The 25,210-nt window shown below is 41.4% G+C and overlaps 3 protein-coding genes across 9 annotated transcripts in view; 1 reads left to right on the top strand and 2 right to left on the bottom strand.

Moving 5' to 3' along the window:
* Nucleotides 1–1,204, bottom strand: part of LIN52 (lin-52 DREAM MuvB core complex component) — a 111,501-nt gene extending 110,297 nt beyond the window's left edge. Inside the window, exon 1 of one of the 2 annotated variants that reach the window (XM_077909971.1) lies at nucleotides 834–1,204. In XM_077909971.1, coding sequence (XP_077766097.1) covers nucleotides 834–864 — 31 coding nt within the window. In that variant the 5' untranslated portion in view covers nucleotides 865–1,204. The remainder of the gene's footprint in view (nucleotides 1–833) is intronic. The other variant, XM_077909972.1, reaches the window with a different exon arrangement.
* Nucleotides 1,108–24,768, top strand: ALDH6A1 (aldehyde dehydrogenase 6 family member A1). 2 transcript variants are annotated; one of them, XM_077909968.1, is made up of 12 exons: nucleotides 1,108–1,479; nucleotides 11,240–11,296; nucleotides 12,294–12,368; nucleotides 12,545–12,706; nucleotides 12,953–13,031; nucleotides 13,443–13,745; nucleotides 15,625–15,746; nucleotides 17,518–17,707; nucleotides 17,913–18,094; nucleotides 19,454–19,633; nucleotides 19,897–19,995; nucleotides 21,181–21,342. In XM_077909968.1, the coding sequence occupies exons 1-12, from the start codon at nucleotides 1,432–1,434 to the stop codon at nucleotides 21,325–21,327; spliced, it is 1,644 nt and encodes a 547-aa protein (XP_077766094.1). In that variant the 5' UTR covers nucleotides 1,108–1,431; the 3' UTR covers nucleotides 21,328–21,342. The 2 variants fall into 2 exon arrangements, with proteins under 2 accessions (XP_077766094.1, XP_077766095.1); XM_077909969.1 differs by lacking the exon at nucleotides 21,181–21,342 and adding an exon at nucleotides 22,740–24,768 and having other exon boundaries at nucleotides 1,119–1,479.
* The window catches only part of BBOF1 (basal body orientation factor 1), a 56,166-nt gene continuing 34,837 nt past the window's right edge, over nucleotides 3,882–25,210 (bottom strand). The window contains exon 11 of one of the 5 annotated variants that reach the window (XM_077909966.1): nucleotides 3,882–4,001. In XM_077909966.1, the coding sequence (XP_077766092.1) occupies nucleotides 3,915–4,001 (87 nt within the window). In that variant the 3' untranslated portion in view covers nucleotides 3,882–3,914. Of the gene's footprint in view, nucleotides 4,002–18,992; nucleotides 20,131–25,210 lie in introns of those variants that run through there. The other 4 variants (XM_077909964.1, XM_077909963.1, XM_077909962.1 and 1 more) reach the window with 4 other exon arrangements.

The following is a 25,210-nucleotide window of genomic DNA, read 5'->3' as shown; positions in this document are numbered from 1 at the left end:
CTACATATCAATGAAATGGACGTGGGGATGGCGACGGTGGAAGCAAAAATTAAGTAGTTCAGAAATGACTGCAAAACCATAATTAACAGAACCGCGCGCAAAAGCACGTGATTATATCAAAATCAACTGCTATCTGAAATGACTTGCATCTTAGACAACATATAAACAGAAATCGTTCACTCATTCAGACTGAGGAAATAACACATGCAGCAGAAGCAAGAGAGTATGAGATAAGTGTTATGACCTCACTGAAAAGCTCAATTGTCTGTCATCTTCCTTCCGGACTCTCACTGGGAGCGGCCAATATAGGGCAACCATCCCAATCTAGTGAGACAGACAGGAGTATCAGGTTTTCCTCTGCGGCTTAATCCCGGGATGAGGTCAGCCACCAACCCTAGCTAGGGTTTGAGAGAATCGTTTCAGATGCTCACAACGGAGAAATTCGACCCTTCAATGGGGCGCCCTAGGAAGAGGAAAGCTAAGCTTTCACTAAGGCACCACATTTACCCTAGAAGCATCTCCTCCTCGGCTCTGCCTCACCCAAATGGGGCTAAGAGAGGGCTAGAGCGACCCTCGTCCTTTTGCCTGGAATGGGCCACACTAGGGTGCGCACCCTCCTCCACCCTCCTGGTGCACAGAGGGGAAACCGGGTACCTCCGGAGGTGCTGTGAAGAACCCGCGAGCTTGAGGACGCACTCGCATCCTAAGGAAAACTGTAAAGAGTGGGAGCCCAAGGAAAAAAAAAGTGTAAGTTTGAGGGACAGACAAGAGAGTGGAAGTCCCCAGCGGAGCAAGGGAGGTTGCAGCCTAAAGATCTCTAAGCCAGTTCTTACCGTCTGTGGGAGACGCCATCTTCCAACCCATGTCACGTGACACCGCCAACCGTCGGCGGGAAAGCGGAGATCCATAAGCCACGCCCCTCCCCCAGAGACCCAATCGCCAGCTCGCAGCCTCTTTTCATTTCCCCGCCCCATAGGGCCATCTTTGCCTAGCCCCGCCCCCAGCGCTGGCCACACCCCCTCGCGCAGTGGATGAGGTGGCGCGACTGCGAAGCTCTTGCAGGGTCTTATTTACTCTCCTCGGTGAGGGGGTGGGGTGGCGGTCGTCCCTGTGGCCAATCGCGGTTCCCGTTTAGGGGGCGTCTCCTCCGAGCGCCCATTACTGAGTACCCAAGTCGGGGCACTGCCCTACCTCCGCCAACAGAATTTGCTGAGGTGGGAGGGCTCTTCCCCTTCTGACCAATCGCATGTGTCCAAGGCTGGGACCGAGGGGTGGGGTCAAGTGTTAGGGCGCGTGATTGGCTAAAGATAGCCTCGTCCACCAATGAAGCGGTGCGGCAGGATGGAGGGGCTAGGCCTGCGCGGCCTGGAGCTTCTGGGGAGTCACCCGCAGTAGGGGCGCGTAGAGGAGGGTGAGAGGCGGCTGAGGACCATGGCGGCGGTCGTGGCGGCGGCGGCAATGCGCGCACGGATCCTGCAGGCGAGTGAGCGTGGGACCGAGGGATCGCGAAGCTAGGAATTGCGTCCTTTCCGTCCACAATCTAAGCCAAAAGAACCCCACTTCTTAGCCGACCTTTCTGTTCCCACCGGACGCGCGCGGCCCCCCTGTCCCAGCCCCTCACTTCTTACCCGCCCTCGTTGGATCCTGGACTGTCACCCCTGGCCCGCTGCCCTTTTACTCTGAAGGCTCTCCTTATCTGGCTTGGGCCCACTCTGCTCCTTCGGCCCTGCCTGCCTCTGCAGTCAATCACTCTTACCCGCACCTCTTGTCGTTCCCTGACCGTGACTCCCTTTCACCTCCGTGCCAGTCACCTCTCTCTCACCAGAAATTCCCTCTTCTGGTCACCTTCTCCTGCCCAGAGCGACCAGATTGTTCCCTTCCCCCCACCCTACCTCACTGTCTGTAATCCATGGTAAGGGAAGGAAGCACATGAGGGGGAGGGTCAGTACATGAACTTTGAATCTCCTTCTAGAAAGCGTACACCAGGTTCCCCCCCCCCCCCCCCAAGCAGCTATTCGCTGAGCTGTTTTCCCTCTTTGTATTTTCCACGGTCTGTAGACTGGCCTTTTCCTGCTAAGACTTGGTTAGACCTTTAGCAAAGTTACATTATTCATGTTGGTGGTAAATAACGCATAGTTATGCTACCATGATGTCCCAAGCACATGCCAGGGACTAAACATCTCTTTTAAAAAAAAAAAATGATTGAAGAATGAAGTGATAAGCATCTCTAAAACAGGTGATTGAAAATAAAAAGGGGGGTGCCTGGGTGGCTCAGTGGTGGAGCATCTGCCTTTGGCTCAGGGCATGATCCTGGGGTCCTGGGATCAAGTCCCACATCAGGCCTCCTGGCAGGGAGCCTGCTTCTCCTTCTGCCTATGTCTCTGCCTCTCACTGTGTGTCTCTCATGAATAAATAAATAAAATCTAAAAGAAAAAAAAAGAAACAGGAAGTGTTAATTCTAAGTTCCTAGCCCAAAGTTAGCTCTTAGTGTGCCAACACACCCTCAACGCTTGCCCATGGTGGGGATTAGGCCCTTTCTGAAGCTAGCCTAAGGGGAGAGGTTCTACCAGGAGTTGCATGCCTGAGGCCTGTGGTTTCTAACTCTCTTCATAGTCCTTCCCCAGTTTTCACAGCCTAGCAAGGACTTAGGAGGCAAGATTTACTGCCAGAAACATTCTCCACCCTACAAGAAACAACATTGCCCTTCTTACTTGTTACGTCCAACCTGGGAACTTCTTCCTCCATATTGCTGGACTTTTAGATAATATTAATACTTACCAGGTTGCAGTGAGTTCTACTGCAGAAACTAACACATTTTTAAGATTCTTAGCAAAGTCAGCAAAGGTTCATGTTTAAATGCTATTTAAAGGGATGCCTAGGGATGGATCCCTGGGTGGCGCAGCGGTTTGGCACCTGCCTTTGGCCCAGGGCGCGATCCTGGAGACCTGGGATCGAATCCCACGTCGGGCTCCCGGTGCATGGAGCCTGCTTCTCCCTCTGCCTATGTCTCTGCCTCCCTCTCTCTCTCTCTCTCTCTCTCTGTGTGTGACTATCATAAATAAATTTTTAAAAAATTAAAAAAAATAAATAAAGGGTTGCCTAGGTGGCTCCGCGGTTGAATGTCTGCCTTTGGCTCAGGGCATGATTCCCGAGGTCCAGGATTGAGTCCCGCATCCAGCTCTCTGAAAGGAGCCTGCTTCTCTCTCTGTCTCTCTCTCTGTGTCCCTCATGAATAAATAAAATATTTTTTTAAAAAAATGCTATTTAAAGGGACAGCGTAGAGAAGGGGCTGGAAGAGTTTGTTAGTCTGGCTTTATTCATCTATTTCTTGCTGTGATCCAAGTTCTATTTTTCTAGTATCTTTTTTTTAGTAGTACAGATACAAAGTTTCTACCCTATAATTTCCATTACCAACTTATCCTTGAAATCTTTTACCAAAATTGACTTTTTTCCTTTGCCTCCTCACCATCACAGTGAGTCATTAATAGCCTTAAGAAGATATTTTGTCCTGGGATACCTGGGTGTCTCAGTTGGTTAAGCATCCAAATCATTTTGGCTCAGGGTTGTGGGATCAAGTTTCCATGCTGGGATTGGAGTCTGCTTAAGATTCTCTCTCTCCCCTCCACAACCCTCTTCCTACTTAAAAAAAAAAAATAAAAAAAAAAGTATTTTGTCCTTTATTTATTTTTTATTTTATTTATTTTATTTTTATTTATTTATTTATTTTTATGATAGTCACACAGAGAGAGAGAGAGAGAGAGAGAGGCAGAGACACAGGCAGAGGGAGAAGCAGGCTCCATGCACCAGGAGCCTGACGTGGGATTCGATCCCGGGTCTCCAGGATCACGCCCTGGGCCAAAGGCAGGCGCCAAACCGCTGCGCCACCCAGGGATCCCCGTATTTTGTCCTTTAAATCAAGGAGAAGAATCATCCTTCCTATGCACTTTATTTTGGACACAGACACTATTTTCTGATTCATTTGAAGAAACTTCTGAGTTGACCTGAAAAAGAACAGAAATGGTAATCTTTAGCCAAATAGGAACAACTGTAACATGAAACTCTGATAAAGAGTAGTCTAGGGGGTGCCTGGGTGGCTCAGATGGTTAAGCATCTGCCTTTGACTCAGATCATGAACCCAGGGTCCTGAGATCAAGTCCCACATCAGGAGCCTACTTCTCCAGCTCCCTCTGCCCCTCCCTCTGCTCCTGCTATCTAATTCTTGCTCTCTCTCAAATAATAAAATCTCTAAAAATAAAGTAGTCTAGATTCTGACAGTCATGAATTTCAGAGCATCATCAAAAGGGTCTATAAAGGAAAGAGCTTGTGTTTTCAGTAATTTTAAGTACATATGGTGCTTGATGTTCGATAGCTCAACTTAAAACTTTTTGATTTTACAGTGGTGTGAAAGCAGTATGCCTTCAGTAGAAACTGTATTTGGAATTTTGAGTTTTTATGCCCTTTGCATCCCAGTGAAATGCAGTATGATAGTCTTGAGGGGATGCTGGGCAGCTCTCCGTCAGCCACATGATCACCAGGTTAAACAATTGATACACTTATAACCATTCTGTACCCATACAATCATTCTTTTTTTCACTTTCAGAAACAATATTCAGTTCATTGCATTAGATATTCAACACTTCATTATAAAATAGTAATTGTGTTAGATGATTTTGCCCAACTGTAGGCTAATGTAACATGAACATGTTTAAGCTAGGCTAGGCTAAGTTGTGATGTTCATTTGGTAGGTTGGGTATATTAAATGCATTTTCAACTTACAATGGGTTTATCACTCATATTCAGAGATAAGAAAACCAGTCTTTTTTTTTTTTAGATTTTATTTACTTATTCATGAGAGACACACAGAAAGAGGCAGAGACACAACACAGACAGAGGGAGAAGCAGGCTCCATGCAGGGAGCCTGATGTGGGACTCGATCCCAGGACTCCAGGATCATGGCCTGGGCTGAAGGCAGAGGCTCAACCACTAAGCCACCCAGGCGTCCCAAGAAAACCAGTCTTAAAGAAACTCTGTGATTTGCCTCTGAGATGTGCTTTAAAGAGTACAGGGTTTACAATCACACTTGCATTCTTTCCCACCTTCACCACCTTCTTGTTTTTTTTGTTTGTTTGTTTGTTTGTTTGTTTTTAAGATTTATTTATTTCAGAGAAAGAGAGAGAGAACAAGTAGGGTGAGGGGCAGAAGAACAGGGAGACTCTCAAGCAGACTCCACACTGAGCATGGAGCCCAATGCGGGGCTTGATCTCATGCCTGTGCGATCATGACTTGAGCCAAAACCAAGAGTAGGTGCTCTACTGACTGCCACCCAGCCCACCCACCCCCACCTGCCAAGCTCCACCACTTTCTGGTTTTTAAGAATATTTGTGAAGATTGGAATTCATGATTATAATGAAGTAAATTACCTGACACTTAAGTAAATTACCTGACACTCCAGGGTCTTTCAGCTAGTGACTGATGGGGCTAAGAATTCAGGACTTAAGTTTTGGTATCTCTTTTTGTGTCAGGCACTGTCCCCAGGCTTTGGGAAAGGAGAGGTAAGTAAAACACTCACTGAAAACTCCTCTGTTAGTGGCTCAGCGGTTTAGTGCCGCCTTCAGCCCAGGGCCTGATCCTGGAGACCTGGAATCGAGTCCCACATCAGGCTCCCTGCATGAAGCCTGCTTCTCCCTCTGCCTCTCTCTCTCTCTCTCTCTGTGTCTCTCATGAATAAATAAAGAAAAGAAAACTCCTCTGTTATAACGCAATGATAGTGCACAGACAACTGCAGGGGTGTAGGGAAACTATCCCAAACTCAACCTGTCCATTCAGGAAAAGATTCCAAAAGAATTCGCTCCAGGCTTGACTTTTGCAAGACTAATAGACCTTCAGCCAAAGGGAAAAGGGAGTGCAAGGGAGTGCCTGATAAAGGAAATAGCAAGTATGACATAAACACCAAGAGAGGAAGAATTTTGGTGTGACTGGATAGAGGATACTTTCTTCAGCAACAGTGCTAATGAGTGTTTCTTGAGAAATGAAGATAGGAGACCCAACCTGTCAAAAACTCTATATTAATGTTTTGTTATGCCACATGCAGTTCCTTTCATACCCTCTTGATGTCAGGGAAGTTGTGTATAAGTAAAAAAGTAAAATTAAGTGGCTTAGAATGCTCATTGGCTGATCTATACATTTCCTGCCTTGTAAGAGAGTATGCATGAAACATAATACTAACTGATTGCTTGGTGAGTACTCATTCTTTCATTCTGTAAAAAATGTTATTGAATGCTTACTCTATTTCAGGAATGGTGTCAGGGGCTGAGGACATAGCCATCTAGTGATCTTTAAGGAGAGAGAGACCTAATAATTAGGTGCTTGGTCTAGACTTGATATTTTGACTTAAAAGCTTCTGACTCTGCTACTTCTGCTTTCACTCTCAGAAGTTAACTTTGTCTTTTCCTACTTTGGAGATTACAGAAACCATCAGTTGAGAACTCCCTCAGCTACCTACTACCAGACATACAAAACTGACCTGCACTGATACCCAAAGTGATTGCTAAGTAAGAGGCTAAGGAGTAGGAGAGACCCAAGCAAATGGGATGAAACAATTCCAGGCAAGAAGGGACAGCATGTACACAGAACACAAAACATGTTCCAAAATGCCTAGAGCATATACAGCAAGGAGGAAAGGCCTTTCAAGCTATGAAACTTGAGATGAAGTCTTCTAAGCAACATCAAGATTAGTCTTTATCTAAAAACAGAGGAAAGCCATTAGAGCTTTTTAAACAAGAGAGTAATCTGCCCTGGGCAGCCCATGTGGCTCAATGATTTAGCACCACCTTCAGCCCAGGATGTGATCCTGGAGACTCGGGATCCAGTCAGTCAGGCTCCCTGCATGGAGCCTGCTTCTCCCTCTGTCTGTGTTTCTGTCTCTGTCTCTCTCTCATGAATAAATAAATAAAATCTTTTAAAAAAAAAAAAAAAGAGTAATCTGCCCAGATTTGTGTTTTAGAAAACCTCACTGGCTTAGGGTAGGAAACTAGATTCAGCAAGCTTAAGATTGGAGGTTGAGAGATCTGTTAGGAAACAGTTAAGTCTAGGTGAGAGACAATGATGATAGAGACTATGGGGATGGCAGGAGGGGTAGAGAAAAAGGTCTGTGTTCCAAGGACTTCTAGGAGGACAGATTGCCAGGAATTGTTTGATTCACTGTGGAGAGAGAGGGAGGAATTGTGGTGACATTCAGGTTTCTTCTTGGGCAACTTAGGTGAATAGTGGCCCCCTTCACTGAAAGGTGGGATAGAGAAAGCCAGGCAGCTTGATGAGAGAAAGGTGAGGACTTCCACTTTTTCAATATGTACCTGAATAACACCAAGGTAGAGGCATAGTGAAGACAGTTGGGTGGGTGTTATCTGAAGAGGAAGAGCTGGCTAAGAACTACAGATTTGGGCATCATCAGAATCTAGATCATCAAGCCACAGGAGTTGATGAAATCATCCAGGGAGAATGTGCAGAATAGGAAAAGGCAGCCTAGGACAAAACCTTGAATTTAAATAGATAGTGGCCAGGTAGCAGAGGACTAATCAGCACAGAAGGCAGAGATGTGTCAGAAGAGACACAGGACATCCCTGAAGACAAGTGAAAAGGGCATGAAAAATCAAGTATAGGAAGACTGGGAAGAACCCAAGGGATGTAGGAAGTCACTGGTGTTTGGTCATGAAGGTTGGAGTAGACTGAAGGGTTCGTGGGAAATGAGGAAATAAAAGGTAATTAGCAAAGAGAATCCTTGCTATTGGATGGAGAGATGTTTAAGTTTCAGGAAAGAAAGGATAATTGATGTGTCTGGGTGGGAGGGGCAGGAAAGGTGGGTTTTAGAGCACAGGTGCAGAGGAACCTCATCAGTTAGTCCACAGATACTAGTTGTGCACTTCAGTCTTTCAGTCACTTTTTCCCCACTGAGCTTGCTAGCTACCTGCTCCCTTGTAAGAAGAAAGGAGGAAAAGGGGTGCCTGGGTGGCTCAGTCAGTTAAATGTCTGCCTGTGACTCAGGTCATGTTCTCAGGGTCCTGGGATCAAGGCCCACACCAGACTCTGTTCTAAGCAGAGAGTTTGCTTCTCCCTCTCTCTCTCCCCCTCCTTGCCCCACCATGCACTCTCTCACACACACAAGTAAATAAATCTTTAAAAGAGAGAGAGGGAGAGTGAGAGAAAGGGAGGAAAAAAGGATGGGTATAGGTCAGTTTTGTAGATTTGCTAGTAGGAAGTTAAAGTTCTCATCTGATGGTTTCCAATCCCTCTGAAGTAGAAAAAACAAAGGTCAGCTCTTAAGAGAGGGGAAGCAGTAGGGTTAGAATTTTTTTTTTTTTTTTTAACTGCGGGATTGCACCCTGAGCCAAAGGCTGACGCTCAACCACTGAGCCACCCAGGTGTCCCCAGGGTTGGAAATTTAAAGAGAGTAAGTTCTGAAATAGCAAGGAGTGAGATAAGCTTTGAAATAGCAAGGAATTGGGATGCTTGGATGGCTCAGCGGTTTAGTGCCTGCCTTTGGCCCAGGGTGTGATCCTGGAAACCCAGGATCGAGTCCCATGTCCGGCTCCCTGCATGGAACCTGCTTCTCCCTCTGCCTATGTCTATGCCTCTCTGTGTGTGTCTCTCATGAATAAATAAAAATTTAAAAAAAAAATAGCAAGGAATAAGAGCAAATAAGTAGCAGGGAGATAGAGATAGTAAGGAGATAAGAGATAATAGTAAGGAGATACGAAAAGTTTTGAAATAGCAAGGAGTGAGAGCAAAAAGTATAATAATAGGGGATCCCTGGGTGGTGCAGTGGTTTAGCGCCTGCCTTTGGCCCAGGGTGCGATCCTGGAGACCTGGGATCGAATCCCACGTCGGGCTCCCGGTGCATGGAGCCTGCTTCTCCCTCTGCCTATGTCTCTGCCTCTCTCTCTCTCTCTCTCTCTCTCTCTGTGTGTGTGTGACTATCATAAATAAATAAAAATTTAAAAAAAAAGTATAATAATATAGGAGTAACATCGAATGAGCACCAACAACTTGCTATTTTCCATATTGGGACAATCTTGACCATAACAATTGTAAAGTAGGTGAGCAAGTCAGATGTAGTGCTTACCTTAATGGAACTTCAGCCTTTTTGTTTGTTTGTTTTTAGATTTTATTTATTCATGAGAGAGACACACACACACAGAGTGAGAGAGGCAGAGACAGAAGCAGGGTCTATGTAGAGATCCTGATGTGGGACTCAATCCCGGGTCTTCAGGATCAGGCCCTGGGCTGAAGGCGTCACTAAACTGCTGAGCCACCAGGCTGCCCAAACTTCAGCCTTTTAGGCAACAAATACCCAGGCAATTACAACTAAGACAGAAAAACCTGATAGGGTTAGTACTGGCTGCTAACCTAGTCTGGGGTGGGGGCAGTTAGCTATCCAGTGGACCTTTCATTTGTACTGTAGATGTTTATTAAACACCTACTATGTAACAGGTAACATGTTGGTGTTGGGAACATTGCTATAAATAAGACATGGTGGGCTCCAGAAGAGTGTTGATGGTTTGAAAGTTTTTGTGGGGAATGGGAGAGGAAGTAGATGAGGCATTTGGAAGAATTGTCTGCTGGCCCAAAGGACCTGCATCCTTTCCCCTGGTTGGTGCTGCAAGAACACAAATTCTTGTACCTCGTTTAGCCCTAAGCACTTTGGTTAATATGTCTGTCTTCAGACAAGATAAAAGATTATTAGATTGCAGTTTTCCTTTATATCCCATTCTAAATGTTTGTTTTCTGAATTTGATATATTTGTCTTTGAATATTTCTTAAAACAACTTCCATAGCATATATACAAATGAGGGATTATTTTATTGTAACTGACCCCTCTCCCTCCAACATGCTGATTATAGCCTATTAAATCTTAACTATATAGTACATTCTTTTCCTATAAGGTACATGTGGCATTTTTTTTTTTATTTTTTTATTTATGATAGTCACACAGAGAGAGAGAGAGAGAGAGAGAGGCAGAGACACAGGCAGAGGGAGAAGCAGGCTCCATGCACCGGGAGCCCGACGTGGGATTCGATCCCGGGTCTCCAGGATCGCGCCCTGGGCCAAAGGCAGGCGCCAAACCGCTGCGCCACCCAGGGATCCCTACATGTGGCATTTTTTAAAACAGCTTTCTTGAAGTAAAATTGACATAAACTGTACATATTTAGGGTATTTCATTTGATAAGTTTTATATTTGCATATGCCTGTGAAAACATCATCACAATCAAGATAGTGGACATATCCATCAGAAAATGTTTTCTTTTTACTCTGTCTTCTGTACTTCCTCCATCATCCCCAGGCAGCCACTGATCTGCTTTCTCACCCTATAGGTTCATTTGCATTTTCTAGTTTTATATAAATGGAATTGTACAGTGTGTACTGTTTTGTCTGATTTCTTTCACCCAGTATAATTGTTGTAGTTATCGATGTTATTGCATGTATAATAGTTCCTTTCCATTGCTGAGTATTATTTTAGTGTATGGATATACCTCATTAGGTTCCCTATTCACCCATTCAATAGTGGACATTTAGGTTGTTGCTAAGTTTTGGGCTATTACAACTGCTATGAGCATTTGTGTTTAAATATTTATATGGGGGCAGCCCGGGTGGCTCAGCGGTTTAGTGGTTTAGCGCCGCCTTCAGCCCAGGGCCTGATCCTGGAGACCCAGGATCGAGTCCCATGTCAGGCTCCCTGCATGGAGCCTGCTTCTCCCTCTGCCTGTGTCTCTGCCCCTCTCTCTCTCTCTCTCTGTCTGTCATGAATAATTAAATAAAATCTTTAAAAAAATAAATATTTATATGGGCATATTATACTACCTTTGACACTTGGTTATGTACTATCAGACATATGACACCTGTTGTGTTAAATACCATCTAAGAATTTTCATATTAGGATCTGTGGTGATGACATTTTTCAGGCCAAATATTAGGAAAATATGGTCTAATAAAAAACATTTTTAAATCAGGACTCTTCTGGAAATTGAGGACGTGATCATTATGGATTATTATTTTCTCATAGTTTGCTGTACCTCATAGACTGTTATCTTTTCTCTTTAAAGACTGTATGACCATTAAGAGCAAATACCAAGTCCTCTTCCATATACCTACAGTAACTAGTGTAATGTTAAGTATATAGTAGCTATTTGCTAAGTCTTTAATAATTTTCTGCTCTCATCAAAATAATCATTCTTTTACCTCACAGGTCTCTTCCAAGGTGAATTCCACTTGGTATCCAGCATACTCCTTCTCTTCTTCAGTGGTAAGTTTATTTGGCACTGAAGTTGGATTTCCAAGAAGGAATACAGTATAATTTTGGGATTTTTCCCATTTACTTTCTTTACAAATTTGTGACAAGAATATATGTGAAATTTTCTCTCTTGGTTTTCTTATCTAGTATTATTTTAATTATGTCATAAACATTTTCAGTATTGCAAAATGCTCTTTATACTTACTATTTTTAATGGCTGCATAATATTCTGCCAAATATATATAGCCAGAATTAACTAAAAATTTTCCCATATAATACTTAGATTGATTCAATTTTTCAATATTATAATGCAAACATTTATATAGTTTTTTCCCTTCTTTTAGATAATTTCCATTCTGAGGTAAGATTACTATGTCAAAAAATACATTTTCATGGCTTCTAGAGGTTTTATTGATTCTGCCAGATAGTTGTCCTCTTCACAATCTTTATAAGTTGTTTTTATAAAACTGTCAGCCATTTGCAGTATCTAGAATCTAATAAGGATAGGTGCTCAAAATCCTTTTTATCTATAAGCACACACTGTAACACAGTAGTCCTTCACATTTTTTAGTCCACAGCCCCCTCTGAAAATTTAATGTAAGCAAGCTACTTCTTAGAAAAACTACACACAAAAATATTAAAAAAACAAAACAACTTTTTATCACAAAGGTAATACATGCCCATGGTGAGAGGTTAGAAAGTCAGCTGGCCAACAAGCCTTACGAGCTAGTCTTTGTTAACACAGAAGCTACTACTTTTTTAGTGTAAGCCTCATAGTGACGTAAAGTTCCACACTGATTATCAAGGAAGTTTCCTTTCTCAAGAGAGATCATAATAGAGGCTCAGCCACATCTTAAGGCTATAGACAAGTACACCATGTATCTCTTTCCTTGTGGTAACATTTCTAGAGAACAGATGATTCATTTATCAACCCTGAATTCCTTCCTCTTTGTGAAGGAGAGAGAAGCAATGAACTAATATAAAGTTTTGTGGGGTTTTTATTTTCCAGCCAACTGTAAAGCTCTTCATTGATGGGAAATTTGTTGAATCCAAAAGTGACAAATGGATTGACATCCACAACCCAGTAAGCAAAGCTGCTTTGGGATTTAAACTGACTAGTCCAGAATTCTGGGAATGTGGTGGGAAGTTAGGAACCTGGGTGTGTGTCATGTGAAGTACATAATGCTGCCCCTGTGACTAGATGAAAAATGGAGAAGGTGATGATGATGCAAAAGATGATGTGCTGCTTTTTCCCATCAGGCCACCAATGAGGTCATTGGTCGGGTTCCTCAGGCCACCAAGGCTGAAATGGATGCAGCCGTTACTTCTTGCAAACGTGCTTTTCCTGCATGGGCAGACACTTCTGTGTTAAGCCGCCAGCAGGTCCTGCTCCGCTATCAACAACTCATTAAAGAAAACTTGGTAAGAAATTAGAATGGTGTCATTTTCCAAACTGTTGCCTAGGATACTTGTCACACCCACACAGAAGCCCTTTCAGCTGCTCTCTGTTAACTCTATAATCCAGAAAGTCATAGATCATGGCTTTCTCCCTTGTACTACTTCTCCCTTGTACTACTTCTTGTACTTTTTTGTTCTTCCTTGGCTACCTAAGAACTAAAACCAATGCACATCCTTGCATTGGTTTCTATTTGTGTGCTTTTTCTCTAGAAAGAAATTGCCAAGTTAATCACACTGGAACAAGGGAAGACCCTCGCTGATGCAGAAGGAGATGTATTCCGAGGCCTTCGTAAGCTGGGAGTCCCTCTTTGGGAGTTCAGGAACCTTTTGGGAAAGAGCAAAGGGAAGATAGGAGGCAAAGATCTCAGAATGGGAGGTTGCTTCTTCCAGGTAGATTTTGCTATCCCATAACATCTTTTTTAATACTTGTGGGAAATAACAATACTTCTCAGGTACATAGAAAATAGTTTGCTTCATTTATTTTACTTGATCTTCCAGTAGGTACATGCATTTCACTCTCTTTTTCCCCCCATTTGGAGAATCTCATTTTGTACATCCCCTTCACATGGAAGGGCAAATCAAGGTTTCTTCCCTGTGTCATTGGCCTGAGCCATTCTTTATCCTCAGGAATGACTAGAATATGATGAAGCTAAGTAGTACACAGTGGAGAGCTGGTGGTCTGACTACTTCTCTGTTCCAGAGGTGGTCGAGCATGCCTGCAGTGTGACATCTCTCATGCTGGGAGAGACCATGCCATCCATCACCAAAGATATGGACCTTTATTCCTACCGTCTGCCTCTGGGAGTATGTGCAGGCATTGCTCCATTCAATTTTCCTGCCATGATCCCTCTTTGGATGTTTCCCATGGCCATGGTGTGTGGAAATACCTTCCTGATGAAACCATCAGAGCGAGTTCCTGGAGCAAGCATGCTTCTTGCTAAGCTGCTCCAGGACTCTGGTGCCCCGGATGGGACACTGAATATCATCCATGGACAACATGAAGGTAACTGCCCTTCTGTACATGGCATTTAATCTGGCTACCAAAAAAATCAAGGTGTTGAGTGGCAAAGGAATATTTTAGGATGAGGAACCTAGGGAAGAAGGGATTTACTAACAGTAATCTCCGTGTTTGAAGATAATGTGTGTTGACTGTTTGCCATCTCTATGCTAAAGTAACTAATTGAGGAGTAGCAATGCTTCTTGCCCTACAGAACACCTTGGGACAAAGAAGTCTGGATTAGGGCAAGACCCAAATAAAAGATAAAGTTTTCTCTTCAATATTGAGAAAATTTCTAGATCTTAAAGACATTCTAATTCATGTAGTAATAGCTAACACTTAAAAAGCATTTCTGTGTTTTAGGTACTGTTTCTAGTGCCTTTCATATATTATCTCATTTATTCTTTATAACAATCCCTCAAGTAGGTAATGTTTTTCCATTTTACAGGTAAGAAAACTGAGGCATAATGAAATTAAGTAATTTGCCCAAAGTCACAGTGCTAGAAACTATCAAAGCCAAGTACCCAGGAAAGCTGACTCTAGTTTTTACTTTTATTTTTATTATTTATTTATTTTTATTTATTCATGAGAGACAGAGAGAGAGAGAGAGAGAGGCAGAGACACAGGCAGAGGGAGAAGCAGGCTCCATGCAGGGAGCCCGATGCGGACCTTGATCCCAGGACTCCAGGATCATGCCCTGGGCTGAAGGCAGGCGCTAAACCGCTGAGCCACCCAGAGTTCCCTGGCTTTTACTTTTAAATACTAAGCTATATTGCTGCTCCCATGAGGGCACAGTAGTATGAGAGTGGCAACCAGAGTCCTGGTTATATAGTGACAATTAAGGACATACCACATTCTTAAAGGACAACTTGAGTATTAAAAGGCCCTGGGCTGAAGGCGCCACAACGCTACACTGCTGAGTCACCGAGGCTGCCTAAGGCTGCTATTTTGGGACACCTGGGTGGCTCAGCATCTGCCTTTGGCTCAGGGCGTGATCCTGCGGTCCTGGGATCAAGTCCCACATCGGGCTCCCTGCATGGAGCCTGCTTCTCCCTCTGCCTCTGTCTCTGCCTCTCTGTGTTTCTCATGAATAAATAAATAAAAATCTTTAAAAAAAAAAAAAAAAGCTGCTATTTTGGAGGAAAACAGGAATTTTTGTTTTTGTTTTTAAAGACTTTTTTAGGGGCACCTGGGTGGCTCAGATGGTTAAGCATCTGCCTTCAGCTCAGGTCAGGATCTCCAGGTCCTGGGATCGAGTCCCACATCAGGCTCTCTGCCCAGCAGGGAGTCTACTTCTCCCTCTCCCTCTGCCCCTTCCCTCTGCTCTCTCCCCCCCACCCCACCTCAGAAATGAATAGGATTTTTTTATTCATTTGAGATAGAGAGTGAACACAAGCAGGAAGGGCAGAAGGAGAAAGTGCTGGTGCAGACCCTGATGTGGGGCTCAATATCACAACCCTGAGATTATGAACTGAGCTGAAACAACTGCATCACCCAGGCCATCCCCACCCCTTCACTCTTGCTTTTGGCTTAGGTCATGATCTCAGGGTGGTGAGATGGAGCCCTGAATTGGGCTCTGTGCTCAGCAGGGAGTTTGCTTGGGGTTCCTCCCCAACCTCATCCCTTTCCTCTTCTCCCTGCCCGCCCCCCTCATGTGCATGCACACACATGCATGGATGCTTTCTCTCTTTCGCAAATAAAATAAATAAAAACATTTTTTTAAAGAATTTAAGAGATGGAAAGAACTTCAAAATTGGAATCTAGAATAGAAAAATAAAAGTATGGAAGCTTCTCATTCACAGCAATGGGAAAGGGGAAATTTGCCATGTTGAGAAGCCCACAGCTATTTGTTCCTTTGTAGTAATCATTTATTTTCTTCCTAAAGCTGTAAACTTTATTTGTGATCATCCGGATATCAAAGCAATCAGTTTCGTGGGATCCAACCAGGCAGGAGAGTATATCTTCGAGAGAGGGTCGCGACATGGCAAGAGAGTTCAAGCCAATATGGTGACTTCCTGTTCCTTTTTCCCCTAAATCTGTTATATGTATTGAAATTACCTACAGACAGCTCTTCAACAGAGGGGCTATTTCCCACTCTAATGCCAGTGTATTTTTATTTCCAGTTCATCCTGAATGAACCTTTAGCCATGAACCTTGTGATGAGTTTTATCCTAAGTCCCTTTCATTACCTTTTTATCCTATACACCTAATCTTGATCACAAAGGGCACCTTTCTCCCTAAGAATGTTATTCAAATGCTTTGGGCTTTAGAGGTAACAGCTGGATTCTGGTTCTGGCCCTGTATCTTCCTTCATACCATGCTTTCTAGTGCTTTATCTTTCCTTCCTGTCAAGGCATATCCTAACTACTATAATGTCAAAGATACGCTTTGCCTGAGAGTCCAAGCTATCTAAGGTACTAGAAAGAGCCAAATATCCCTGTATGTGAGTGTGGTTTCCTTGGTTGCAGTTTGCTCTTCTCTTACTAGCTCCTTGCCTAATACATATTAATTCTTTGATACTAAATATAAAGTTCAATTACCGCTTTCTCACCCTTTGGTTAATGTTGCAGAAAGGATAGCCACCTATGCACAGGCTTGGAACCTGCTTCTGATATGCCTACTTATTTCTTTTCATGGCTAAATGTCTTGGCCATTTTGACTTAAGTCCCTACCCGTTCACGACATATTTACTGAGTATATTCTGTGTCTAATAATATACTATGTGTAATGGGATAAAATTAAGTAGCAGACATGGTATCTATTCATGGACTCCACTACAGTTGTACAGTAGTCCCTGTTCATCTCTGGGAGATGTCTTCCAGGACCCCCAGTGGATCCTGAAACTGGATAGTACTAAATTCCATGTATACTATATTTTTTCCTATACATATGTATCTATGACAAATTTTAATTTATAAACTAGGCACAGTAAGAGATTAATAATAATAAAATAGAACAATCTTAACAATACACTGTAACAATATGGCTTCTCTTTCAAAATGTCTTATTATACTTTATTCACCCTTATGATGATGATGATGTGAGATGATAAAATGCCTATATTATGAAACAAGGTGAGGTGGTGATGTTGTGCCACAGCATCAGGAGGATCATCTGCTTCCAGGCCTCAGTTGATTTTGTGTGACTGAAACTGTCAAAAGTGTAACCACGGAAAAGGGGGGGGACTACTGTATCTAGAAACATGCATGGACATGACCATGTTATCTTACGTAGCTATGTTTCATGAGGCTATGCATCTGGAAGCAAGTCAATTTGGGGAACCTCTTGGTTCTTGGTTCTTGAAGTGGTGTATTCAAAAGGTCCATCTAGTTCACCTTTCAGCTGGCCACTGGCATTATTACTGGCAAGCTCTTTGTTTACATCACTATTCATATAATTGGAAATCCCAGCAGTCAATAGACTATTTCTTGTCTAATTTAGGAAAGAGAAGGGAGTTATTCTTGGTTTCTGGATGCAGTACTTAGCTTGTCAGTTTGTGACTGGAGGTTTTGTTATGCTTTTTGGTGATGGTTTTGATCTAAATAAACACATATCAGCTTATCAGCTAAGGAAGTAGAAAAAAAGTAACCTGGAGATTCGCTCTGTGCTACCAAGACTTTAGCAGTATCAAAATGATAATAAATCTAGCCTCAAAGCAACAAAGGGTATATTCTCTCTTTCCTTAAATTCCCATTTGAAATCTCAGATTCTTTGCTTATTTTCTTAGCCTAACTGAATTTTGCCAAGGGGGATTCATGTACTTTCTGTATTTCCTTAGGGAGCCAAGAACCATGGAGTAGTCATGCCAGATGCCAATAAGGAAAATACCCTGAACCAGCTGGTTGGGGCAGCATTTGGAGCTGCGGGGCAGCGCTGCATGGCTCTTTCCACAGCAATCCTTGTAGGAGAAGCTAAGAAATGGCTGCCAGAGTTGGTGGAGCGTGCCAAAAACCTGAGAGTCAATGCAGGTAATCAGTTATCTGCCTGGCTCCTTTAGACTTTGCATCTGTGACATTAAGCTCTTGGTTTGAGCATTGGCCTGATCAATGGGAGTAAGCATGTTGACTCTTTAACCATTGCCTCTCTTTCCACTGTACTTGCCATTTGGAATCATCTTTAGTTGACAGTCATAATTTATTATAATGAAGATCTTACTTTTATGTTGTTTTACAGGAGACCAACCTGGAGCTGATCTTGGCCCTCTGATAACCCCCCAGGCCAAAGAGCGAGTCTGTAATCTGATTGATAGTGGAACAAAGGAAGGAGCATCTATTCTTCTTGATGGTCGAAAAATTAAAGTGAAAGGCTATGAAAACGGCAACTTTGTTGGACCAACCATCATCTCAAATGTCAAGGTGAACAACTCTGGGTTATTTATTTCACAAATATGAGCACTAAAAGCATTTTAGGAGCTATGGAATCTCATCCTTCCAATTTATAAACGAAACCATTTAATGACTGAGTCTTTGTCTCTTGCTGGTATTCCTCAGTTATTTTACCTTGAGTCTGAATGAGCCTCCTATCCTGATTCCCAACCTCCTTCCACTATACCAATGGCTGGCAAACTTTCCATAAAGGGCTAGATAGTAAATATTTTTGGCTTTGTAAGGATATACAGTCTCTGTCACAACTACTCACTATGGACGTTTTAGTGTGAAAGCATATTAATGTTGTCTGGCTGTTAAATTAACCTTTATTTATAGACAATGGAATTTTAATTTCAAATAACTTTTCATGTCATGATTGATTTCTTTTGCAGCCATTTAGAAAATACTGAAACCATTCTTAGCTTGTCAGCTATACAAAAACAAGCAGCAAGCCACATTTAGCCCATAGGCTGTATTTTGCCAACCCTATCTTTTGTTACTTACTTAATGTTTTTCTCTTCCTGCTCCTTGCTATCTAGCTTATAGTTATTGCAGTGTCTCCATCAATAATCAATCACCCAATATTTATTGAGCATCTACTCTGCACCCCAAATTTAGTTGCATCTTCGCCAGAAAGATATGAAAAAGAATTGATCTCAATTTTTATTTATCGAAACTCTGCAAGTCTCTCAGCTAAAATTAATGACTAAATAAATTGAGGTTAGGAGGCTTTTTTTGAAATTCATATGTCCCCACTAATCCTACTATAATCCTGAATAATTAAGAGTTGAATGTAAGTATAGTAGAGATTAAGAAGCCTCTTGTCATAGAACCATAGGAGAAAAACCCACTTATTAGCAACAAACACACTGACTAGTTGCAGTGGTGAAGGATGTTTTGAATGTTTAATGTGACCTGTATCAAAATATAATTATACAGACTCATTTGAGAAGCAAAGGAAACTTACCACAGCTAAGTTTAGCACAGAAACACTCTCCTGTGGTGTTTTCGATATATATTTATGAAAAATGAATTTCATGTAACCTATCAGTAAGATAACAATTGTGTAAACAGGTTTTACAGGTATAAAGAGGAAAACGGTGATGGGTCATGGGACCTAAAACTACAGTGCTTAAAGGACAGGAGTGTATTTATAGTTAATAGGAATTTCAAGTTGTTTATTGGTTTACAGCTTGAAGATGGAACACAGCAAGAAAGGACTTTTTTAAAAAGGTGGTTTAAAAATGGAGAGATTCCTAACATGAAAGCTGTCCATATAAACAGTGGGTAATAAAGTACCAGATAAGCATCAAATACTAACTTTTCTGGATGCATCTCTCCTGACAGCCAACTATGACCTGTTACAAAGAGGAGATTTTTGGTCCAGTTCTTGTGGTTCTGGAGACAGACACTTTGGATGAAGCCATCAAGATAGTAAATAGCAATCCATATGGAAATGGAACTGCCATCTTCACCACCAATGGAGCCACTGCTCGAAAATATTCCCACCTGGTGGATGTTGGACAGGTTTGTGAACAGGATTTTTAGGAGATTCTTGTAGCCATGTACTGTTTCCTACCTAAGGGAGGTGGTAAAGTGATTAGTCACCGCCCCTCTGATTTCCTGTAATGCCCCATTTCTTCCTTAGGAATCAAAGTTCATGGGATGCAAGATGGGGTAGAAGTTAGGGTATTTAAAATTGGTCTCTCTGATGTCAGGCATTTGTGCTTCTAGATGGAGAGTTCCTTTGTTTGAGTCCTTTTATTTGTTGTGGATTTGTTCTGCTTTAGGTGGGGGTGAATGTCCCTATTCCAGTGCCTTTGCCAATGTTCTCATTCACCGGCTCTCGATCTTCCTTCAGGGGAGACACCAATTTCTATGGCAAACAGGTAATTGTAAGAAAACGTTTTTTCTTCTAAGAAAGTTTCTTGAACATATTCAGGAACAAGGATTCTGCAAGGAAGGATCTGTGAGTAGCTTCTGTGGGGTCATACACTGTTCAATAGTGCTTGTCAGGAGGTCCCCTAGAAGAAATTTAAAAAGTAACAAAATTTTGCCAAAGCTGCTGCTTCCTGAATACCTCAGGGCAGCAAGATTTTGGGGAAAGAACATGAGGAAGTCCAAGCCTTTATGTATATCCTTTCCTCTGTCTGAGATCCTCTCCTCCTACCTCCCTTTTTTCATCTAACAATCATCTGTCTTGTCTAAGTTTAAAGCATGGACTCCTCCAGAAAATCACCTCTGACCACTACCACCCTCCTTCCTTGAAGCTAGGTTAGATATGCCATCGTGTGCTCCCATTGCACATTTTTCTCTTGTAAGTTATTCATTTACAAGAATTTTCCTGAGCACCTTCTTTGTACCAAACCCTATTCTAGGCACTATAAATACATCACTGAACAAGAAAAATTAAGGAGATCTGGAACTGAATGGTCTGGTTTCACATTCCAGCTCCGCCAGTTATTAACTGTGTGACTTTGGGAGAATGCACCGTCTCTCGAGTTTCTTATCTATAAAATGAGAATAACATTAGTACCTATATATTTCATAAGATTAGTAAGATTAAATCACTATCCCCACATCCTTTAACAGGTACATATGTCCTAAAGCAGGAAGAAGCACAGCAATTTCAAAGAGCAGAAATAAGCAGGGGCACAGAGAGTGAGATGAAGATACAGAGATAGGCAAGGGAAGTCCCATCGGGCTGTGTAAGCCATGATAAGAAGTCCTCATCACACCATAATTATTATTTACTTCTTAACTGTAGTATCTGGCACAGAGCCAAGTGCTCAAATATGTGTTGAACAAATTGGTGAGTGGAACTTCTTTGTAGCTCCATAGTAATACAGCCATTTTGGAACCTTCAGTAATTAAATGACATGTTTTCTATACAGATCTCTTTTATAGTTCAATTAAAAATTAACAGTGCATATTGCATAGCAGAATGTAATAGTATGACTAACTGGTTAAGAAAACATTTTGGTTTTTTGGAGGCAGCTTATTCACTTTGTGCATTAGTCACAGCTTTTGTGTAATTGACTAGTTTGATACTATTAAGAAAAATTTCTTTCCAGGGGCACCTGGGTGGCTCAGTGGTTGAGCATCTGCCTTTGGCTCAAGTCGTGATCCCAGGGTCCTGGGATCAAGTCCTGCATCAGGCTCCCCACAGGGAGCCTGCTTCTCCCTCTGCCTGTATTTCTGCCTCTCTGTGTCTCTCATGAATAAATAAAATCTTAAAAAAAAAAATTTCTTTCCAGGGAAGCAGAGTAAAACTATTGCTTTTTTTCTCCCCTGTTTTGGTTTAATTACTGTAAGTCATTCTGGTTGAAGGAAAAGACTGACCCCATATACAGCTTGAAGTCTTAAATTCTTAGGTGATCAAATTGCTATTTTGCATCTTGGAAAAAAAACTTGAAAGTAGGTAATAATCTGTCAGTTTTTTTCAATAAAGTACCATGGTCCAGATTTTGTCAAATAATTTTAGAAGAGTACTTTGATCAAGCTAGTGTAATGTTTTTCTAGCAGTAGTATTGCTAGTATTTTTTGGCTTGCTAGTATTTTTAAAGATTTTATTTAGGTATGTATGTATATATGTATGTATATATATATTTATATATAATATAAATATATATATAAAAATATATATATTTATGTATGTATGTATGTATATATGTAATTAAGAGGAGTAGGGAAGCAGCAAAGGGTAGGGAGAGGGACAAGCAGACTCTGCACAGAGTGCAGGGCTCCATCCCACCTCCCTGAGATCATGACCTGAGCTGAAATTAAGAGTCAGACACAACTGACTGAGCCACCCAGGGGCCCCTAGCTTGCTAGTATTTTTTGTCTTAGCTCTTATCAGTCTATTCTCTTTCACTGAAACCTAATCTTACAAAATAAACTATATATATATATAGTTTATATACATATATATATATATAGTCTTAAATATGCTGAATTTTTTTGGTTCACATTATACATGATTTGGAAGTGATTTTGAGTAATATCAGACATTTTACTTTAGATTTATAAGATGTTATGGATTTTATTACATCAGATATAGAGCTATTTATCACTGACAGTTGTCAGAAATAGCATGTATTTCATCCCTAATTGTTAGTTTTTCTCTCCTTCCTGAGAGAAAAACTAACAATTATTGAATAGCAGTTACTTTGCTAGGATGTTTGTAGGTTATTTCATTTTCTCCTCACAGCAACGCTATGCTGGGCCATAGATAACAGTTAAGGCCCAAAGTTACATGGCAGTTGATAAGGAAGAGAGGCAGGATTTGAGCCATGTTCCAAGACCTGAGAGCACAAGACTTTAAGCCCTAGGAACAGAATGAACTGTGAGTTTAATAAATTACATTGTTCAATTTTTCCACTTAGATCCTCTTGACTAGTTTCAACACAATAATAGCTAGGGTTTGACTATTTACTCTGTGGGAGGTATTATGCTAAATGTTTTAGATAGATGATCTAATGAACAATATGTTGGATTTTGGGTGCACCAATTCCTCAAGTGGGAATGTGAGTAGCACTTTTCAGCACCTCCTTCAAAAGTTGATTCAAAGAAAAATCATGAAACCCCCAGGAATATATGCTACCTCTATTTTTTCCCCCTTTGTCCTCTTTAGGGCATCCAATTCTACACACAGATTAAGACCATCACTTCTCAGTGGAAAGAAGAAGATGCCACTCTTTCCTCACCTGCCGTAGTCATGCCTACCATGGGCCGTTAGAAACAAGTTTGTTCTAGACTCAGTCCACCCTGAGTAATCTCTCTATATTCTTGACCAACTTTATTTGCCGACTTTGCTCAAGTCAGATTCCTAGGACTGGAATACCTGGTAACTAAAATTTTTCTCAAGACCATCAAACCCATGCAACGTAGCTCTAGGAGACTCCTACTGTAACTCTGAAACCAGATTTTCACTTGCTCTTCTTACTTCAGCTTCTGAGATAGCTTTTGTAACTGTGAAATGCTTACATGGTATGAGAACTGAGACCTATTTTCTAGAAGTTCTCCCCTTTTCTGATGACTTGAAGGAAGGGAAGATTAATGTATGGAAAGAAGATCTTCCAGTAACTAGAAGAGGACCTCTTGGATGGGGAAATAGGACAGAAATAATTCACCCTTTGGTTGTTCCTCAAACACAGCCCTCCATAAATGGCAGTGGGGGGAGACCCCTCTGCCAAGCTTTCCTGAGCCTCTCATTTAACCCACACTACACAGGACATAATCCATTTCTACTTATCCCACAGTTGTGACAACTGCTTTCTTTTTCGATGAATGCCACTTTGTCCTAGTGATTTATGACCACTAATCCATCATCGTCACTGTTCCTGCTTCTAAAATCACTTCTCAAGGATACCTCAGTACTCACTGGATAAATCAACTTTTTGTGGTGTGTACCAAGTGTTAAATTTCAGATTTGGCTTCAACAATCAATAATGTTTCAGTCATTAATTTGGGTGCAAATGGAGTTATTGTTTTTTTTTTTTAGAAAACTATTTCAAAAGTTTTTTAGGCCCAGAAATCAAGGAGTATTCCAGCTATGAAAGTGTGCAAGACTCTTGCCTTAAGTAAGTATAACCAGATATTACTTGCCGAATTTTTTTAGGTTCTTTTACCTTGCCTGCATTTCTCATTAGTGATAATTTTTAATGAAAGAACCCTGAATGTAGAGTGATTGGGGCCTAAGAAATTTCAAGGCTCTTCAGGGTATGAAATAGTAAAAAAGAAATGCTTTGGCAAATTCTTTGGCTACCATTAATTCAAATGTCTTTATGCCTTTTGTTCCTTTTGATATAGCTGAACTTTAAGTCAGAAATTGATGAGCTAAAAAAAATAGATTTTCAATTGAATCAGTCTTTTCTGATACAGTTTTTACCTAGTGTACTAGGAGAAGTAGGAGAAAGCTCCTGGCTCTGAGAGAATAATCTCTGGTCCTCAGCCAGAAGACATAGGTCATTTATTTTTCTGTTTCCTCATTACTCACTTAGATTATGCTAATCTGCCCCATGGCAGTGATTCAGTGATTAAGGATAGTGAAAACTTGGAAAAAATTTGTGCACTGTGTAGATTTTAAACTTATTACTACCACTACTATATAGAAATGTCAGAATCTTCAATCATTTAAGGTGATTGGAACTTTAATAAAATATATTTATGACCCTAGTGGGTCATTTTTTTTTTTTTTTTGATTTGCCTTCCTAAACATGAGGTAATAAAAATTTTTATTTGGTAATAGAATACCCTTTGTTATATCTCTACTTATCACAGCTGGCAACTGATAGTGATATTTAATCCAATCCAACGACTACAGGCTGGGTTGAATGAAAGGTCATATTGTCTAAATTCCAAGTGGAATTAAATATAATCCCAGAGATTCCTAAATTTTCCTTATATTTAAGGGAAATCACTTTTTTTTTTTTTAAATACTGGCTCATCAGAATTATGTTGCTCTAATTGGAATCAACTCATTTGGCTAGCTATTTGCCACTTAGAAGAAAGAGTTTGTTTCTTAGATGGAAAAAAATTGCAGTTATATTCAGCTTAAAAATTTAGTATTTTATTTTCTTTTTGCTCTGATGCTGCCTTATTTGAAATTTCTCAGATCCTATGTTGTACTGATTATCAATAAAAAGCTCCTAAAAAGAAAACCTGGCTTTTTTGTTTTTTCATAATGCCTTTGTCCCTTGCTTCTAGGGACTCAGACTTCCCAACTCTATTCAAAGCCAAGAGTTATGTGGCCCTTATATTTATTTTTACATAAAAGATAGTACAGGGCAGCCCGGTGGCTCAGCGGTTTAGCACTGTCTTCAGCCCAGGGTATAATCCTAGAGACCTGGGATTGAGTCCCGCGTCAGGCTTCCTGCATGGAGCCTGTTTCTCCCTCTGCCTGTGTCTCTGCCTCGCTCTCTCTGTATCTCTCATGAATAAATAAATACAATCTTTTAAAAAAAAAGCTAGTACATATTTTGGCTAGGCTATATTTCAAAAGGCAATTTATAGGCTTTTCCACATTTACTAAAAGTGGCACAAATGTGCATTTGCATTAAGTAGATATGCCTGCCAAAGTGTAGATATGTTATAAAAATGTCC

This window comes from Canis aureus, chromosome 9, assembly GCF_053574225.1.
Source record: "Canis aureus isolate CA01 chromosome 9, VMU_Caureus_v.1.0, whole genome shotgun sequence".
In the NCBI taxonomy this organism is placed as follows: domain Eukaryota; kingdom Metazoa; phylum Chordata; class Mammalia; order Carnivora; family Canidae; genus Canis; species Canis aureus.
The sequence above is the reverse complement of the archived record's forward strand: the minus strand, read 5'-3'. Positions and strand labels throughout refer to the sequence as shown.